General features: G+C 35.6%; 1 protein-coding gene across 1 annotated transcript in view; it reads right to left on the bottom strand.

Annotated features, from left to right (window-relative positions):
* Window positions 1-21,744, bottom strand: part of BBS9 (Bardet-Biedl syndrome 9) — a 285,824-nt gene that overhangs the window by 246,293 nt on the left and 17,787 nt on the right. Inside the window, exons 6-9 of the mRNA XM_041407964.1 lie at window positions 9,033-9,207; window positions 5,282-5,366; window positions 3,380-3,563; window positions 2,155-2,284 (exon numbers count right to left, since the gene is read on the bottom strand). Of these exons, the coding sequence (XP_041263898.1) occupies window positions 2,155-2,284; window positions 3,380-3,563; window positions 5,282-5,366; window positions 9,033-9,207 (574 nt within the window). The remainder of the gene's footprint in view (window positions 1-2,154; window positions 2,285-3,379; window positions 3,564-5,281; window positions 5,367-9,032; window positions 9,208-21,744) is intronic.

Here is a 21,744-nt window from a genome sequence, read left to right as displayed (position 1 = left end):
TAAAATAGCTTTTAATAGTGTTTTTCTTATCCATCAAGCTAGAGTCACACATTAGAACTAACAGACATTATGCCAAGGGGAAAATACAAATGAACATGTATGAACTGTAGAGACAACTGTTTCAGAATGCTCCACTTACTCTGTAAGTATTATTGCAATAAAAGTGAAGAAAGTAATTAATTTGCATACATTGCATTTAAGGCACTTCAATCTTTCAGCAGTGGAGGATTAACAACTTTATGCTTATTAAAGTCCTTAATATTATTTATGTTCCAGTAGTGCTGTGCTCAGAGGCCCCAACTAAGACTGAGGTCTCTCTTGAGTACAAGAAAATCATTGTCACACTGACACACAAAGAATTCCCTTTCAAAATATTTAAAAAAAAAAACCACCAAAACAAACACATGCCCTGTTAAAGCCAAATCACTATCTCTATAGGCTTTACTACAGTTTTCACTGTTTAGCTGTTTGGTTTTTGGTTTTTTTTTAATGCCAGAAGGAAGTACAAGCATACTGCATATTTTCCAATAGACAGGTAAAAGCATAGCTCAGAAACACACAGCCCTGGACTTCTCCCCTTTCAGGCCACTGGGGGCAGGCACACAGATGTTCCTTCATTCATCAGTGCCTGTATAAAGAGGTTTGTATAACTGCATTACTGCCTCTCTGCCTGCTAGAGAATACAACCCCAAGTCAAACCCCAGCATTCATAGGTCTGTGGGAATTCTGAATCTAACCAGCAAATTGAGATGGGACAGATTTTAGGCTCTCAGATTTCTCCCTAATATCAAACTGCTGAGTGTTGAAGTTCACAGGGAACAGGCAGAAGCTGCATAAACATTTCAGACATATTATTGAAACAGATGGGTCAGTATAATGGGTTCCCAAACAAGCAATTGTATGTACAAATGTTAGTGCAATCTGCTATTGTAAACATCAATGGTTTTTTCCGAATTTATGTAATTCAAATATTTTTTCCACACTTCAAAAGCTGTACTGTCGTATCCTGCATAATTAACTTCTGGGTTATACTAAGTGGCCCATTATTTTTCACTTGTTAAGACCTGTTTGTTGGACGAAAGCCAGCCCAACTCTCTCCTAAAAAAATAAATTATGAATAATTTTTTTTTTAATTGTATCTATTAGTAACAAACAAAACACAAACATCCCTCAGATTACTGCACAACTCAGTAAAGCAAGTTAGTCAGATGTTCTATTTCCATTTGTTTGTAGGTAAAATGCTTGACTTGTGATCAACTATTTAGCAATCCAGTGTATGTTGGCCCAGCAGCCACCAGCCTGCTGAGGATCAGAAGATCTATGTGACAAGGATACTCCTACTGCATCCCCTAGAGTCACAGGCACTGGGCAACCAGCACCCAGCCAGCTCTGGGGACACACAGTACAGGCATAAATTGGATTGTACAAAAACACTGGCTGAACCTTTCTGTGGTTTGCTTATTTCAGTGACAGTCCCAGCACAATTTATAAACATGTCCTACCTTCTCTTCACTCAATCCCCCACCCAACCACTTTTTCCCTGATCTGTCCCATGCTTCTTTTAGAAAAAGTTTTGGTCTGGTGCAGTGCAGCCCTCAGCAATTTAAACATTCTTTTATTTCCATAATTTAACACTGGATTTTAATAATCTGTTCTAACAAATCATCTCTGGAATGCATATGCTCATGCATATGCTCTTAAATGCTTAATGAAGAACAGATTTTCAGTGAGTTTCCCTATTTTCCTGTCTCAGGGAAGGATCTTGCCAGATTGCACAACCACACTTTTCATTCTTTTCAAAAAGAAGTTACTGGGCTGGAGCTATGAGACTCCAGGTTCAAACTTCACTCAAAAAAAAAAAAAAAAAAAAAAAACTAAACAGAAAACAACAACAACAACAAAAGAAAACCTAAAGCACAACAGAGCAATTGTAGCATTGTTCTAGCATACATACAAGCATCATAAAGTTACTCCAGGACACGTGCTCATTAATGAAATGAACATTTTATGAAACAAAGGAAAAAAACTTAGAATTTTCCTTTTAAAAGTTACCTTATTTGTTATATACATCAGAACTGTTTGTTAGGATCTAGACATAGATTACACAACCACAGAATAATCTAAGTAAAAAGTAAACTTTAACAAGCTACTTACTGAAAATTCGCTACTTTTACTGACACAGGAATGCAGGGAAGTTGAGTGGCCCATTTCAATGTAACATCTTGATAAACATTCAACATTTTATTGTGGTTTGCAATTAAAGTGTTTATTGTTCCTTCTCGCACTGTTCAAACATAAAAAAACAATTTTAGAATGAAAGATTTTTCAAAAGCCAGTACTTTCATTTACAGTTATGTTTTCTTTTATTTTTAATCCATTAGTTGTTAAAAATTAATTTATTATAAAGCATTAAAAGTTAGGAAAGTTACATTGACACAACCAAGGACATATGTGATCAATTATGGATACCAATTTCAATTACATATTTCACAATATATGCCACAACTTTCTAAGATTCTGGCCAGCCACATTTGGTAACTTAAAACATGACAAAGACTCATAATGGCTACGTTGACATGCCAGGATACATATGACAAAATACACATTGGTTAAATATCTGCTAGTTACACTATTCACTAATTCTTTCACTTGTGAATACCAATTAAATGTGTATGCATTTATAGGGTTTATTTATAGTATAATTCAAATCAGAAAGTATAAAATGAGAAGATTGCTAAAATCAAATTTCTTCAGATTAAAATTATATTCCAAGTTCAAAAGGAGACATACTTTATGAAAAGTTTTCTTATGCCAAGAATTTATCAGATAGTTTTTGAAATATTAAAAGAGAATAGGTAATAGTCTATAATTTGAACCAAGTATCTAACCAAGTTGTTTCCACCAATGTAATAGCAATAGACTTTGATATTTTTAAGAATCTGTAAATATCAGAAAGTCATTAATCAAAAGGTCCTCAAACAGAAGGTCCTCAAACACTAGTTTACTCTTCCAAAGACTGTCATTCTTCTGTGAAGATACAAGACAAGTATCTTCATTTGGTAATAAGAAAATATTTAGATTCTAAAAATTATAGCACTTCACAAAAAGTAACATTTGAAAATAAACCTGCCTCATTCAAAAACAAAGCTCCAAATTCTATGATTCTACAGATCAAAGACTCACAGAATCAGAGAATGGCTTGGGTTAGAACAGACCTTAAAGACCATCTAGTCCCAGCTCCCACTAACATGGGCAGGGACACCTTCCACTAGACCAGGTTGCACAGTGCCCCAACGTACTTATTCAGAAAAATATATTTATTCAGTAGTTGAAAAAAAAAAAAGTAACCAAGCTAAAGTTAAATCTTCCTTTTACAAACCTGAACAGTAAGGAATGAAGCAACTTGGGCTGTAATCAAGCTTCTTCATGAATCGTATTTGCCCGTTATCCTTTAGGCAAAAGAAGTTTCTCTCACCAAGCACAAAAACAGAAGAAACTCCCTGATTAAATGAGACGATGCATATATCCAGTGCTTGCTCTCCGATGTTTAAAACCCAATCCACCTTCAAAAGAAAAAGCATGTTCCAGAAATCAAATGACAACTGCATATTAAAGACAAAACTTTGAGAAGGCTCAGAACTAATCAAATTACATATCATTAACATAGATATAAAAGCAAAATCAAGGTCTTTCTCTGGATAAGAATTATCCTCTTATTCTGAGGGCAGTCAGTAACTTTCCTTAATGTGACTCAAGCAGCAAAAACATCTTAATAGTCATGAATTGTTTGCTATGCAGTTCAGTTAAGTACATTTAGAATTTAAAATACACATCCCGTTCAAAATGGAAAAGCTTTATACTTTAATTAATGAATCCAAGAATAGATATTTAGAATAATTTTCATCTGCCTCTGTACATGTCCTTGGTTATTAAAGGACAAGGATGAAGAGCAAAAGATGACAACTGATTCTACCAACATATGTAAATGGAAAACTAGACAAATGTTTTAGGTGTGTAAGTGAATATTCATGCTTCCAGTCACTCATGTACACCCCTTAATCTGGAGAATGCTGGTGTATGTCACAGTTTGTTACTTCTACAACTCTGTAAATTGATATAATAAACAACTACTTAGAAATCCTGCCTCACCTGTCTTTAAACAATACTACTGCTTATTTACACATTTCATTGGTTTGTTTCTTCAACTCCTCTGAGAAATTTCAACTAAATACACATGCAAAAAATGCTTTTGACTTTTGCCCAGCTGGTTAAACAGAAATTTAGAATTTTGAAGTAAAAATATATCAAAGTTCAAGTGTCAGCACTTTGTATATGAACAGCATCAATTATTTTGCTTAAAGAGCATAGAATGTGTCAGCAAATATCCTGGCCTATCTGATATATGAAACTGGAAGTGCCATCTTAAAAGTTAAAGGGAAAAACCCAGCTTATTACATTTGCTTCCAAGCATGCTTCACATTTCAGATTTTAAAAAAACTGTTTCATTTGCAGTCTATCTGATGAAGTCTCCAGGTTTTTAATTTATAAATTGCCTTCTCCTACTTCTATATGTAGGATTCAGCCTACATGTATTTGAAAAATTCTACAATTAGTGGAACGAATATGCTCTCCCAGTATTTTACTGTTGTACCTGAAATATGACGAATCTAGCATTTTATATATGCAGTATATTTAGCAGACAAGCAACTACTGCAGGACCAACAAGAATTATTCTCTTCCTCTGAAGATGAGGCAGCTCAAATATTAAACAAATTGGTGACAGGGACCTTCAGAAGACTATTGAATCCACAGGTTCTTGACAAGAAGAGTTCGGGACATTATTTATGGAAACATTTCACTAAGATTTTTTCTCTAAGTACAAAGGATTACCCAAGGAGAATGCGATTCATTTTCTACAATACAAAGTCACAACCAGAGTTCATTTAAAAACATGAGCAATAATTCAGGTATACCTATTTATCTATTTTACTACAGTGTAGGTTCTGCATCACAAAGATTGCCCTGGAAACAGTTATACTTATTTGCACTGCAATTGTTTTTCTTTTCTCATTAGAACAACAGCAAGTTTTAAGGCCCAGCCTAAAACAACTGAGGCCCAAAGAAACCTTAACAGAAATCTACTGGAGTCTTTCCATTGCCTTTAGCAGCACTTGGATCAGGTCCTTTGTCAGCAGACAATGTTTCCATTTATTACTTAGCGTCAGTCACTGCAATGTGTGTGCAGTGTCCATACAGGGTATGTAAAATAAACGGGTTTTACCACAAGCCTTTTTCCAGAACTGAGTTTTCGCTGTTCTGTGTCGTGTCTTTCATCAGCATCTGTCGCAAATGCCAGCACTTGGTATCTGTTACAGGCAGTTTAAAAATATTTTTTTAAAATTGTATCTTTGTAGTTACTTAAACATTAAGTAAAAAATAAAATATAATTATCATGTATATACATACACAGTAAAATCACAACCTAAATGGATGGGTAGAAAGCCTACTGCAACATGTCTACTGTCAGCAAGGATGTTAAGACTAGTATCAGTGTAGGATAGCAGCTAAGTGTAAAGGTAGAAATTAAAACAAGCATTTCTATTCAGATTTTATGTGGAGTTAAAATAAATTCAACAGTCTAAATATCAGTAGATAGAAGTACAGACCATAAAGATGGAAGAAATAAATTATCAAATGGTGAAATTGGAATTCTAATTAAAAAATACTTTTTTTCTCTCTTATTAAAGTTCTTTAAAAACTTCTAAACCACTCAGAAATACAATCTCCTTTATCTAATAGTAAACTTGCAAGCACCTCCATTAAGTAAACTAAGTAGCTTCAGTCTAAGAGACCACAGTAAATTGAAATCAGTAGGTGGCACATTTAGCAAAAGTTGAAAGGTTTGAGGTGGTTTTATTATTTTAACTGCCAACAAACCATACTAAGAAAAATTGGTAATGAAGACATTTGAACAAACACCATCAACTGCCATAAAAGCTCTGTACATCTATCTGACCTCTTTACAACTATGTAAAGTTGTGTGTTCAAAGTGCATCCTCACTGATTCTTCTGTAACTGTTTCCTGAATTGCTGCTGGTATCTTAATTCACTGATCTACCCCATTTCCTCTACATGCACATGGATAATCTGTGGAATACTGAAGATTTCTACATAAGTGAAACAAACAATAGAATAAGACCCAACTTAAACTGATCCAAAAAGACAGCATTTAACTCTTTAAGTCATGGAGTACCATCAGCTCCTAAGCTTAAAGCAACGCAATTCTGAATGCTCCAATGCAATCTAAAATAGCAGTACATATTTTTCTTCATTGTCAAAGTTGGAAATTTAAAATGAAGACAACAATATTCCTCATATTTCATGCACATATTGTGGTACAGCAGAAGGACAAGGTGTAATGGCCATATATTAAAACACAAGAAGTTCCACCTCAAGATGAGGAAAAACTTCTTTACATTGAGGGAGGCAGAGCATTGGAACAGGCTTACCAGGGAGACATGGAATCTCCCTCTCTGGAGACAGTCATAGCCTAACAGGACAGGGGGCTTGCCCCTTCCAAGCCTAACTACCCAGTCATTCTCTACTTGCTACTGAAGGATTTTAGTTTCTAAAATTGTTTTACTGGCAAAGGTAAACTATGTACTTAGACTAAGAAATCTAATTGTTTAAGGTGAATGCTATGACCTATATAATAATACTGATAGAGTTGCTTTTAGTACAACTAGGATGTCTTTAACTGCCCTCTGTATGAATGAATTTACTTCCTTTTTTCAGTTTAATACATTTGTAAGAGAAATTGCAGATTCACAGAATCACTGAATCAGCTGAGTGGGAAAAGAGCCAGAATGATCCTGACCTAACAAAATTTTCTCTTCACTACATTTTACTGATAGTCTTGGAAAGCACAATAACATTTTAATAACTAATCAGAGACCTAATACGGAGGTTTCAAATCAAGCTCACATCAAACAGCAATACATATTGATATTTAAGTACCAGCTACCTGCATACAGTCTTTCATGGAAAAAAAAATCAATCCACAGATGACCAACACAAACCTTCAATTCAGCTATCACATCAAGCATGTAAGAGGCATTTGGCTTTTAGATCTTGAAAGAATTCAGGATAAACATGGTAAAAATTGCTCTCAAATGAAGCCACTGGTCTGTAAGAGCTATAAGAAGATGGATAATTTCAAGTTTGGCAACTTGTTCTGCTAAGCACTGGATAGAACTGTTGTACTTTTTATTCAATAAAGTTGAATGCAAATTCAATTTTTATTCATAAAAATAACCTTTTCTCTCTTTAGTATATCTGTTTCCTACACTTTAAAAGAATTACTTAATTCTGTTCTAATGACCTAATATTTCAGACACACACTAGAGATTGGTTCCATTAGTGTCTCAACATTTGACACTAAAGACCAATAACCAAGTGAAAAATTTCTTTACAACTATATCCCTACAGTAAGGATGGCACACTTTTGATTTAGTAACAGACTGATGAATAATTGTAGTCAGATCTTTTGTAAAGGTCAAGAATCTGAACATAATTTAAACATGTGAGATGTTCATTTTAAAGGAAAAAATGTTTCTTTATTCCTTGAAAACATTAATAGATTATATTATAATTTTATTCTAATATTGTATTAGAATTTAAATTCCAAATTCTTAGGAAAATTACAAATTTTCTAAATTACTTTTACTTGCAACACGTATATCTTGTCCAGTTTTAAGAAAACAATACATGATACCTATAATCTGATTAATCTTAAGCAGCAAAATAAAAACAATATTGCTTGAGAACTATAGATGACAGAACAGGGTAGTGTGACAAAGCATTGGATTAGATTCCCAAGGCATTACTTATAAAAAAGGGCATTCTTATTTTCTTCAATATGTGTGATTACCTCTGAAAAACTCCTTAAGGTACTTGCCCATTCCTTCAGCCTCATGAGATTCCTCTGAATGGCCGCCCTATCTAACCCTTTTAAATTAGCCACTCCCAAAAATTAGACATTGTCTTTGATTTTCAGGAGATACATTGTCCTTTTATCTAGGATGAAGATGTTAAAGAAATACTGGCTCCAGTATCATCATCATTCATCTTTAGCTGCTGGTTAGAACTGTGAACAACTATTGCTCTGTGAGACTGACAGCGCTGACACTTTTTCATCCATTTTAGGGGGTGTGGATTTTTGTCATCACAGGTAGTAGCTCTGCCCCAAACACCACCCCACCCCAATTTACTGCTAGGGATAGGAATTCTATTACCCCAACATCAGTCCTCTGTGAGAAGAAGGGTCTGAAGCAGGGAAAACATCTTGTTTGAGAAAGGCTTCACAGCAAACATCCAACTCAATGTCCCACTGCTCAAGCATCCATCTGACTCTAAACAGATAACTCTCAAGATGATGGTTGCATCACAGAGCTCCATGGATTCAAGCTGCTCCTCCACAGTAAACACAAATGCTCCCTTGCTTGTCCATCAAAATCTTTCTCTTTCTTATTATCTATTAGATTTGTGTCTGGTTGGCCTTATAATACACAGACCCTCTGCTTGGAGGAAGTGGAAATGTCTTGCACAGTCTTCACTTTCCATATTGTTCTATTTTTCTAAATGTGGAACCCATAAACTTAATATGGTCACAAGCTAAAACAGCTCACAACAGTTTCATCCATGTTCTTTCCATGCTGAAATAGGCTAGACTGAACTGAAGCAAGGAAAAATACCTGGCACTTGGGAGCAACAGAGTCTTGATAAACCAGTAGACTTACTACCTTTATAAAAATAAAATAGGACCATAAAGTCTTCAGGACTCACAGCACACTTTCTTCTACAACTCTACTGAGACAGTCATCACTCAGCAATATATAATATCTTTCCTGCAACTACTTATTTTTGGATACTCTAGTAAAGGCATTAAAAATTAAACAAGATTACTTTCAATGTGTTTTCCGAGTAAATGATACCACCAAAGTACACTATAATTACTGAACATAAACACATACTTGTAACTCTCAACCTGCTGACAAGAAGACACTGTAATGAAAGAGTCTGTGCGAGAGCTGTAAGCCAGAGGACCAGGCAGAAGAAAACCAGGTAAAAACCGGCCAAAAGCATAACTTTCTTGTTCAAACAACATGAGCATCCCATCCATGGACTGTATGCAGATCAAATCTCGACCTAAGGGAAGCAACAGAAAGAAACACAAAGGAAACAAAACATTATTTGTGTCATTTTAATACTAAAACTGTGTGTAAATTAAAATTGTACTCATAAGGAATCCTAACAAAAGTAAATTTTCATTTATGGGAGTATTTACTACGAGGAAAAACACTAATATTCCAACCTCGACAACAGCTTACTTTCTAAAATAAACAAAGTAGATTGTGGGGGGGAATAACATTCAGAATACATTAAAAAAAAGCAGCAAGATACTTTATTTCAAAACAAACTTCCTAAGGATATAACTATTACAATTTCAGTTTAAAGAAATGTTTCAATATTCCCAAAACACCAAATTATTCTGGTTCCTAAATGCTTCCATACCTTATAAGCAGTCATAACAACTGTGGTTTAAAATAACCAATTCTATTCTTTCAAGTCTACTTAAGCAACATAACAAAGTCCCACAAATATGTATTGTTGTGAAAATAATACAATGGTAATGTCTTCCATGTTTTATATTCACATTTTCTATCTTTAAGAAAAGAAAAAACAAAAAAAGTCCAACTGTATTACCAGCAAGTCTAAAAAATATCAAATAAAAAAAATGCAGCTTGAAGTAAATTACTTCAAGCCTCATGCATTATTCAGTAGCCATAAGACATGACATAAGACATGGCTTGTCGTGCCTCAAATACACCAATTTAAATTCAAAGTCTCACTGGGAAGATTTCTTAGATCAGAAGCTGATGATGCAGTTTGCACTTCATATGCAAGGGTAACACTTCGTACAAACAGTATTTTTTCAGGCATTCAAAGAGAGCTATACCATTAGGACTAACACTTTCTGAAGCTGATAGATGCACCTCTCCTGAATTCATAGATAAGCTCTTATCTTGCAAACACTACATTAAATATTCAAATGTCTATTGTCTATTCAAATGTAATTCAAAACGTCTATTCACCTCGATTAAAATACTCTGTTTTGTCTAAGGATTGGTTCTGTATGCATGAACGACCCAAACAAATTGTCTGTTCACCTAGTTCCACCCTCAAACCTTTCATAAGTTTTCTAACATAGGGAGGTGAAGAAAAACAAAAATAGACTAAAACTTCATTCTTACAGTTCCAAAAAGGTAACAAAAGTCAAAGAAATATTCAATATCAGAAATGCAACAAATGTACAGTGCAAAACATTGCTCATCTCCACAGTGATTCTTCATAGAAACTTTAAGTAGTTAAAAATAAATAGTGTAAAAGGCCAGAAAATACGTTGTATTACTTGTCCTTGTGATTGAAATACACAATAATAATTTAGCTTAGTGTAAAAACAGAGAAAAAAAAAAAAAAGAAGAAAGATAAAGCAGCAGGGTCCTTCCCACTTCCTTCATCTCTTTCTCAGATTTTCCCATTTTCTAAAAAGATCTACCATCCTTTTGTTCCAGATTCTGCATATAATTCATAACATATCATAAACCCTGTTACAAATAACAAACGTGATAAGAAGGACATTTGAAAGTGCAATTCAGATTGCTCATTTGGTTGAGGCAAAGTTGAATCTTTCAGTCTCTAGTGAAAAGACACGAGCAAGACAGACTCTTCTCTGTGGCAGCCACTTACAGAACTAAAGTAAACAGTAACAAACTGCATCATATGAAATTCTATCTGAACATAGATTGGAGGGTTTCTTTGTTGTTTGGTTTTTTTTTTTTTTGGGTTTTTTGGTTGTTTTGTTTTTTTACTGTGGAGGTCATCAAACACTACAGCCCATTTTCCAGAAAGGTTGTAAACTCTTCTCCCATAGGCATACAGAAAATACAATAGAACACAATCCTGAGCAACTTCTAGCCAAATCTGCTCAGGAAGTCGGATCGGACTAGATGATGTCAAAAGAAGAATCATTCAAATCAGACATTCAAAAAAGTCATTCTGTCTTTTATCTCTGAACTATTCCAAGGCATCTACAGTAGATTTCTGTCCCTCTAAGCACTGAAATTTCACAGGATTTAGTCCTGTCACATGCTCCTGATCAGAAAAGACTAGGGACCAGCAGAGAATATTGAGCAGTTTGTAGTGGTATGCTATCAATGTTAATGATACCCAGCTTCCACTTCCCAACAGCTGCTGACATTATTATCACACTGCTGATGCAGTCTAGAAAGGGTACAAGTGAGCCAGCTGTATAAAACAATTATTAACCTATAAAAGTTCCCTTAGAAACTAGTATAAACACTGACATCTAGTAAAAGGTGCCAGCCCACTGGTTGCCACCACACTCTCTCAGATTTGGTTATTTTGAATTATAGTTACTGGCTACTACAAATAACTAGTGGCATTTTTGTTTGATGTGCAAGAAAATAGTGCATAATAACCCAGGTGTCTGTGTCACCACAGCCCTTCTACCTCTGCTACCTCAAAATCACGTATGTTCACATTCAGCATCAGGCACATCACTGTAAACCCTCTCACCACTTTACAGCAGCCAACTGTTCGGTTCCACTTCTATTTTACACCTTTCTCAAGAATGCAACCCTCTAAGTCTGGGTATAGAGAATCTTCAAATCCCCTTCCAAAGTCTCCTATAAATTCTCCTACCATCAGTACTGTGCTACAGAGGAAATCTGCAGCTGTCCAACAGCCCTATTTCCTGAACTTTAACTTTCAATATCAAACTTGAAGTGAACTCCCTGGCACCTGTAACCTCAAGACAAATTGATTACAGATAGCAGCTTGAAATTTTTATTTTGAAGGGCACAGTGGTAGAACACACTTATACTTTGGGGTTTTTTAAGGCTGCCTGTTTTTCATCTTTTCTTACACAGAAAGATATAAAGTCAGGGGGAAAAAACAAGAATGAAAAATTAAAACTGTAAATAAAACAATTTAAGTCACAGAAAAAAGTAACAATGTTATGTATGTTTAAATTTTTACCAAATTGCTATTACATTTTGAAAAGTTCTAAACATTGCTTGATATAGATCAAAAGTAAAAGACATTAATTGCAAAGTGAATGCCCTTACTACCATAGAAATCTTATCTATTTTGTAATAGAATTAAATTTCAGGTACTCCTGGTTATACCGATAGTAGTGAGAAAATTGTCTTAGACAACTGCTGACCAAAAGCTTTAGAGTTTAAGCTTGTCTACAACATATAATTAAGTTGTTCATTTCTACTCTTCTGATGAAAACTATAGCAGATGCAATTGATATGAAGTGATAACCTAGTAGACATATTATAATTCAAATAACAGAAAAAAGTAAAAGTCATTACAAACATTGAGGTAACTGCTTAAGTAACAAATACTAATAGCTTCTGTTCTTGCCTACATTATAAACATCAATCTTCTTACCAATTCCATAACATCATGGAAGTGAAGTGAAGCACTACAGCACTTCCTGCAACATGTCACGCGAAACATGGAAGCATTCACTTTTAGCATGCATAAGCAAAATCACACACAAACATAATTGTCAAAATCTCTCCTGTTTACACAGTAGTGACACAATTGAATATGACATGACATAATAAGACAAGTCTTTAGAGCAATGATCTGCAAGCACACTGTAGTACTGAAGTGTACTCTCTAAAGAAACAGAGGCAGGAGACTGAATCAGTAATCACTCTTTTGGCTTTTAAAAGCACAGCAGCACTTTGTTAATCATAATTGTGTTGTTCCTACTCACTAATTTTCAAATTTGGATTTTAACTAGCTTGTACTAGTGCTTGAAACTCCAGTTATCCAAACTACTACATGTAAAGCATAATTAAAGAAAATTGCATATGAACTCTTATTTCCCACTTTTCATAGGTCAACTTAGATCCTTCAGCCATTTGTTTTTAATGTGTGTCTAGTGAATGGAGCTGTTTCATTTCACTTTGAGAAATGCAGTCCTCCAAACACTCAACCAGAAATGTCCATTTCCAAAAAGCTTATTGCAGCCAGTTGGCCTTGCCAGTGACACATTTATAAAGTGAGCATATAAACCACAGTGTTTTCTGCATATCAGATGGAATCACTTAGTGTACTCTACATAGTTTCAGCAGCTTGTATCTCAAGAGCAATGTCCCTCAGCCGAAAGTGCCACTTTTAAGCACAAACTAGCTACTGTTGTTTTGTAGTTTTATTATAAAAAGTATATTCAGGATATGAATATATTTACATCACACTTTTAAGCCACAATGTATTTTTAGAACTAATGCAAAGACAAAATGAGAGGCAGGTGGTAGTTTTGAAATAAGCTTCTAATTAAAGCTATTTTGGAGCTCAAGTTTTTTTGCATGTTAATGATTTCCTGTACTCTGAGGTTCCCTCTGGCACCAAGTCATTTTCATAGAATGTACATTATGTAATCACAGGGCCTGAGCACCACATGAAATCAGGCAATGAAAACTGCAGCGGAATAAACTGGAAATCAGAAAAAACTTCTTGAAACTACAGTTTAGAAAGATGTCAGCAAAGAAAACTTACCTGCCTTCAATGGTAATCAAATGCCCCACTAAAAAGCCTCATGTGGAAGGAAGCCTCAATTAAATAAAATTAAAAGATAAACTGGCATTTACAACACACTCAGGAGCCTAAGATCCCTTTAATGATACATGAGAAATGCTTTCCTCATATGATAAAAAAGTGATCAGTGAAGCGACGCACATAAACTACATTCTCACACACAGGAAGACAAGTTCCTGTCCTGACTTGAAACAAGAAAGTATGTTTTCCTTTTCATTCATCATTGAAATTTGGCCCTGAAATTTCTCACAGCATAGGGAACACAGACTTTTCCAGTTCAAGCCCATTTTGGAAAACTTGCTGCTGAGTGTAGCTCTTTTAGTAAAGCAGATCTGGGGCAACTGTGAGAAAAGAACTTCAGGGATCAGATATGACAAATGGAAAAACTATTTGAAAAAAACTTGAGCAGTTCTTCAAACAATGAATGTCTAGTAAAAGGCAAGTCTTACATTAGCCCTCTAACCCAGTGCATGAAGCACGTGTCAGTGTACATTCAGAAAGAACTCTGAATTTACCAGCTTGGAAGTCTGGTGGCTACTCCTTGCATAACTACAGAAAGGCTCAAAGTTCAGGGCTTCAACTGTGGCCATTCATCCTAGGCCAGAGGATCTGACTGCCAATACCCTGAACACAAGCAAATAGGAAAATTACCCTGCACCGCTCAGTGCTAATGCAAGTGCCCATCCCAACTGATGCACAAAGTGTACACACGTTCCAGCTGACACTGACTGGGTGCTTTGCTACTGGAACTGAAAAATCACTCCAAGGAGAAGAAAATAAAAATAGGGTAGTGGATAGGAAGAGAAGAACTTTAGGAGAAACTAAGGAAAGTGTTTAAGGAAAACATTAGGTCCTTATTCTATTGATTTTAGCTTGAATTATTTCTTAAACTATTCTGGATATTAAAGCATTGCAGTGAAACGTATTCATAAGTCTCAACACAAGAGATGCTCTCTCTGTAAAAGCCCTCTCTGTAAGGAGCCTCCCCGGTCAAGTCATAGTAAAGCATGGAGTCAGAGCTGCCACAAGAAAAAAAAGTCATTGCTTCTCTCAGCTGTCATAGTGTATTCTAATCTCTTGTAAATTTCTGCCTGCCATAAAACATAAGGAGGATTTCAGATGGAAAAAGACTATTGAACTATTGAAGTGTCTCCAAAGGCCTATCAGCTCTCACTCACACAATTAATCCCTTAGAGACTTGTGATGTACTCCTTTGTTCTTGATTCAAGTCTTACCACAGAAGATGACATAGTTAAATTTGTTACTTGGGAATCACACCTTTAAACCTCATATTAACCTGAGGTGGTGGAAGGACCCTTAGGAAAAACACTAGTATGGTCCAAAGGAGTAGGATAGACCAGCATGCAGTGTAAAGACCCCAAAGTATCATAGCTGCAATGTCCAACATACTAGAATTCCTACTGGAAGAAACATAGTATTTGGCACTGAGTACACAAGACAGGTAAAGTCTCTTCCCCGAAACAGACTAGGACAAAAATTTGATTATAACCTCCATATTAAGCGAAAAAAATTTTCAACAATTAATAGTTTATATTTCCACCTATGCAAGAAATACTCCCAGTAAAAATGTTCAGGCAGCTGTGAAAGTTACTTTGAGCAGTAACTCAAAGTTGTTGTCCTTTTTCATGCAGAAGATTATAGATAGCATAAATAGAAGAGGTCTTGAAAATGGCTGTATGCATGGATGTAGCCTGAATAATGACAATTCATGAAAAGATGGTAAAATTCTTCTCCTTAAATCCTGTTTCTTGCCAAAACTTGTTCAGTAACTACTTTTCAATCCCTTGTTTTTCAGCTGCAGAAATCTTCTTCTAAGAGCCTTGCATTCATACAGGCATTACAACACTGGCATACACTTTTTCTAAAACAAGTAGGAGAAATTCCAGTCTGTGAACCTTTCTGCTCTCATCTAAAGTTATACACCTATCATACATTATAGAAATATTACAGAATAACTTACTGAACTAGCAAATCTCCCACAAACAAGTACTGTCACCAGTTGCCCTTCAAAATCAATAACATTTGACTGAATAGTTCACACACATGGATGTTTTTAGTGAATCATAAATCCACAGCAGACCTTTCACTGAGTTAAGCTGAAGTTGAATACATGCACTGTTTTTCAATATTTTTGGTGCTTTCAAAAGTTATCAGTAAGATCTTAAGTCACCACCATCAAATACTTCTATCAACTTTAAAATTCCATTTAAAACAGACCTGAAAATTTACAATGAAACAGAACTACATGATCCCACTGTAAAACCCAGTGAAATTCCCTTTCTTTTCTCCTGCTTCTCCTTTTACAGTCTCCTTAGACTAAGAAGCTTCATGACTGCTAAGCACTTCCCAAAGCACTTTGATGTATGAAGCTCTGTCTCGGGGAGGATGATGAGTGAGTCAAGAGCTTATGGGTTAGGATTAAAGGGCAAACTATTAAGGGTGACACTCTTGTGGGTGATTGCTACAGGCTGCCTGGGGAGAAGAAGGAAGCAGATGAGATCTTATACAGACAGCTGAAAGTAGCCTCCCAGTCATAGGCCCTGGTTGTCATGGAGGACTTTAACCACCTGGACATCTGCTGGAAGAACCACACAGTAAGGCATAAACAACCCAGGAGGTTCTTGGAAAGTACTGATGATAACTTTCTGGCACTGGTGGTGAAAGAACCTACTAGGAAAGGTGTGCTGCTGGACCTTTACTAACAAACACAGAATGCATGATTAGAGATGTGAAGGTTGGGCGCAGCCTTGGCTACAGTGACCATGAGACCATTAGTGTCCTGTGAGGAAGAAGCAGGTCAGTGAGTAGGATCACAGCACTGGACTTCAGGAGAGCTAACTTTGGCCTCTTCAGGGACCTTCTTGAAGAATCCCAGGGGAATGTGCCCTAGAGGGACAAGGGTTCCAAAACAGCTGGTCCAAGCAGTTCTGTGGAGAAGGACCAAGGGGAAACAGCAAGATGTCCATGAGCCAGCAGTGTGCCGTTGTGGCCAAAAATGCCAATGGTATCCTGGGATGCATCAGGAAGAGCATTGCCAGCAGGCTGACGGACGTGATCTTGCCCCTCTACTCAGCCCTGGTGAGGCCACATCTGGAGTGCTGTGTCCAGCTCCAAGATCCCCAGTAAAAGAGAGACATGGAGCCTCTGCAGCAGGTTCAGGGGACACCAACAAGGATGACCTCAAAGATGAGGCTGAGGGAGCTGAGCCTGTTTAGTTTCAGAAAGATGACTGAGAGGAGCCCTTATCAACTTATATGAGGAAGTATCTGAAGGGAGAGTGACAAGAGGATGGACTGAGACTCTTCCCAGTGGTGCCAAGAACTAGGATGAGAACCAGTGGGCAGAAACTGATTTACACAGTAAGTTCCACCTGAACATGAGGAATAAACTTCTTTACTGTGATGGTGTGGCTAAGCACCGGACCAGTCTGCCCAGAGGGACTGTGGAGTCTCCCTCTCTGGAAATATTCAAAAGCCATCTGGAAACAACCCCAAGTAACATGCTCTAGGGACAAGCAGGGTTTGTGAACTAGATGACCTCCAGGGGTACCTTCCAACTTTACCCCTTCTGTGTGATTATTTACTAATTTTTTGAGAAAAAGAATTGTTAAAGATACATGCTGAAGAATAATCTCCTGAATAACTGCATTCACATCTAAAGAACTCATTGAGAATATTTATAACAAAGTCAGATGGTTATTCTTACTCAGAAGCTTACAATACAAAAGTGAGGGTTTACTGTATAGAATATTAGATGAAAGTCCAATATTTCTTCAAGAAGTTTCAAATATACCCTAAAAAATAGAAATAAACAGCTTGACTTAATTTGCTAAAAACACCAAGGAAACAGGCACTTTTCACATTCAAGTCATTTGTCTATATATATCTTAGGCTAGTAACCAACATACAGAAAAGCTTAACTCTTACTTTGTGGTCAAATGAGTCAGTGAATTACATCTCTATCAAAAAAATCACCATCATATTAGTTTCCCTCCTGGCAATCTCAGAAAAGACATCACAGGAACAATTTGTTATCCTGTATTTTTAGACTGTTGGAAACACACTGAGAACACTCAAATGAGGAGTTGGCTGTAATGGGGCTGATTGCTGATGGGGGCCAGGCTGGGCATCAGTCAGTGGGTGGTGAGCAACTGTACTGTGCATTATTCTTCTTGGGTTTTATCTCTCTCTTTATTTTATTACTATAATCATTACTACCATACTTTATTTAAAATTTTGAACTGTTCTTGTTTCAACCCACAAGTTTTACCTTTTTCTGATTCTCTTCCCCAGTCCACCAGGGTGTAGCGGGAGAAAGTGAGTGAGCAGCTGTGTGGTACTTAGGGACTAAGCTACCACAATTATGTAGTAGAGTGATTTTTGATAGGAATGATTTGCACCAAAATAAAATTAGTATGAAGCATTATAGCTTGTACAAGATACATCTCAACCCTCTGGGAAAGCAACTAACAAGGGTTTGGTCACTCTCCAAATAAACTCCTATAGCTTGGAGACTTTTTTTGTAATGGAGTAATCATTGATGACCACTGGAAAATAAACAAAAGCTACATACACACACTTCTGAAAGACCCTTTGAGAAGACAAAATAGACTAAATAATTAGAAACTAAAACTTTATTCTTTTGGAGAAAAAATATGGGGCAGCAAACAAATCTTACAGACAAACACATTCACATGAAATGCTGGAACATTTAAATAAGAAAGTACATATGTAAATAAAAAAGCTGTACATAGGTTTGAAGTAACAGAAAATTCATCATGCCAAACTATTTATCAGACAGGGTAATAACATATACTGCATTTCTAAACTTTAGAGACAGGATCTCTAAACTGAAATAAAACATCTGATGTGATCTCAGACAATTGACTCACAGGAAACCAGAGAATGGCAGGCAACAGCACTAAGAAGAAGAGTATGGAGATTAGAGTAGGACGATTAATTAAAATGAGTCAACAATATGTCATCAAAGAGACAAAAGACAGATTGGGTCATTATTAATATACATATGCTATTAAAAACATATGAGGTAATTATTGTTCTGCCTTTGCACTCACTGACTCCTGGCAGGAGCACTGCAGAAGCCACAACCCCACATGTAAGACAGAAAACATTTTATACTACCAGTGCACAGTCACTGCACACTTTTGGGTACCATACCTCAACAAGGGAAATTAGACAAAGTGTCATACAGAATTTACCAAAGTTTTGAAAAACAAGTCTTTCACTTACATATACAACTGCTCTCAAAGTTATGTATTTCTGCAATTGATTTTACTCCATTTAAATTACAGTTCTTTTCTTAAACAAATTGGTGATTAGGAGATTTATCTAGGAATTCATAATTGAGGCAAAATTCTGGCCAACTGAAGGCAATGAGACCTTTTATTTCAGTTAGGCTGTGATCATTAGGCTACAATCATTACTGTTAAGAAGAGGAAATGGATGGTAAGAAATTCAGAGAACATTTTCCTTGATTATTTTTCCATTCATTTCTTCAATTTAGAGAAGAAGTTCTAACTCAATTATTAATAGGGAAAAATAAAACCAAAACAAAACACTAACAGTTTGCCAAAGTTAAGTGAGAAACCATTTAGAAGTAGTCATCACCAGACCTATTCCATGAAAAAACCTCAAAGCCCAAACCTTTCCAAAAATCTGTCCTTATGCAGAAGCAATTTAAAAGGAAGGCAACAGTTAAATATCCTGCTCCTTAACAGAACTAGCCAATAAATCAAAGTCTGAATTTATACTGCTCCAGTGTTTAAACATAGTCATAAGAATCATTTAACCTTACAGCATAAAACTCAGCTGATAATTTTTTTTCTGACTAACACCTAATAAAATTTATTCTTGCAGAATTGTAGAAAAGTTAAACACAGTCTACCCTCCTCACAAAGTTTCCTGTTACAAGGTTGCATGGTTTATGCATATGTTGTATTTCATTGTTTTAAAAGTTCCTCCATGTAGCACCCTCTCTGTTGTAACACTCAAACATACTTTGCCTCTAGGCCAGTGCTATAATAAAAGCAAAATGAATTCAAGGCCATTTGCTGAGAAAAAGATGGGCTCAAGGTATTTTCACACTTTTCTGCTTGTAACATTTTCATGCCAAAGCTGTATTTTTTTTTCCTTCCCTTTGCTATTGTTTTATTATCTGCTTTTACTGGTAGAGTATCTATGAAACAACTTCAAATAAATCTGAACTACTCTGGAAGCTGAATTAAGGCATTAAGCTTTCAGATGAAAATGCAAATTTCAAAGCCTGTTCTTGTTACGGGGATCCAATACTAAATCATTTATCAACTCATTTGAAGAGTTATAGAAAACTGTGGTTAATTCACTTTTTATTTAACTATTAGATAATGCAAGTGTGTGGAATCACACAAAGCAGTAATAGTGCTTTTGCAATGCAAAACCATTATCTGTCAGCAAACACTATTCAAAAATAATTCAGCAGTTATGAAAGCAAAAGTTATTAAACTATGATTTCAGCCTGTCACAAAATAAAATCAGTATTCTTTTCAAGAGCAACTCAATAGATTGTGTCCCCCACTGGTGAGAATTTCAATATGCTGGTTTTTTAGTTCTTAAGAAGATAAAAAAGATCTTTAAAATTGAAAAAAATATTTTTTTATTTAAAAATGAAAAAGAAAACTGGAAGCATTCAGAGTGTTTATACACCCACCTTAATGTACCACTCACACTCTGAAGAAAAACCACAGAACTCAATCCTCACCTGGGAAAGGGCATCCTCCTACTAGAGCATGTGATCATTCACACACTTCCTATGCACTTCAGAGAGCAGGTCAGGAAACCTGCACTTCATTCACCAGGCCTCAAAGCAGAGAACTTTAGTATTCACTCCTTACACACTGATGTTTGTTCATATATGAGCTACTATCCTGCCCAGCATTCAGTCTAATGCACAATTGACTGCAGGAAATTTATGTGATAATCTGTAAAGCTGCCTAAGTTTCAAGTAACAGTGGCTTTGTTTTTACTTTAAAGCCCTTCTCTACTCTTCACATTACTTCAGCAGAAATTTATTGCATATACTTTCCTCAAACATAAGTCACATCTGACTCAAGGCAAACAAGGCAAAGAATTAAATTGTGGCTTGATCTGCAAACTTTTTTAAAGAAGTAATAAGGGCACTTTTCTTCCACTATAAAAAGCATAATACCATCATTTCTTATAAGCAGGCTCCACACCAGTAAATCTCCTTTTAAGAACAGTGAGGCACAAGAAGTACATTGACTGTTTCTCAAGATGTAGAAGGACTTAAGCTAACAGTATAAAGTGGCTAAGCCCTAACCCATCCAACAGAAAATGGTAAAGCAGGAGTAAGATTCATTTTCCAAACTACTGTCTTCTTTCTCGGATTTCTCTATAGGCAGGAAAACATACCATGTCTAAATACCTTCAATATGACATGACAAAGTCAAGGCACACGTATGTTGTAGGTACAAAATTAAGGTAACTTCAGCACTAATTATCTAAACATCATGTTAGGCAAAGATGTTTAAAATTAATTATGAAGTAATATGAATTTATTTGCACTAAATCAAAAATTAGTTTTGCTTAATGCCCATTCCCTGAAAATCTTTTACTGTGCCAATATGTAAATTGATGACATTCTTAACCAGCTGATAATTATCTCAACTAATGTCTGTGTGATTATGCATTTATAAGGAGTTTTAATATTTTCACATTAAAATAGTTTACTACTACTATTTCATACAACTAATGTCAACAAAGGTAAATTGATTAACCAAAATTCTGCATAGGTAGAACAGATCCAATTCATCATTATTTTAATAAAAATAACAAGGCCTACATGATTTTGGTGTAACCATAAAAAATAAAACATGGTAATTACATAAAATTATGACTAAATTATATCAATCACAAAATATAACAATACTGGCTCAAAATCCAATCACTACGTAGCTACCAAAAAAAAAAAAAAACCCTTCTCACTGTTTTTCAATTAAGACTGTTTTAA

This window comes from Onychostruthus taczanowskii, unplaced genomic scaffold (genome assembly GCF_017590055.1).
Source record: "Onychostruthus taczanowskii isolate IOZ18803 unplaced genomic scaffold, ASM1759005v1 scaffold28, whole genome shotgun sequence".
In the NCBI taxonomy this organism is placed as follows: Eukaryota; Metazoa; Chordata; class Aves; order Passeriformes; family Passeridae; genus Onychostruthus; species Onychostruthus taczanowskii.
This window is presented reverse-complemented; position numbering and strand designations above follow the sequence as displayed.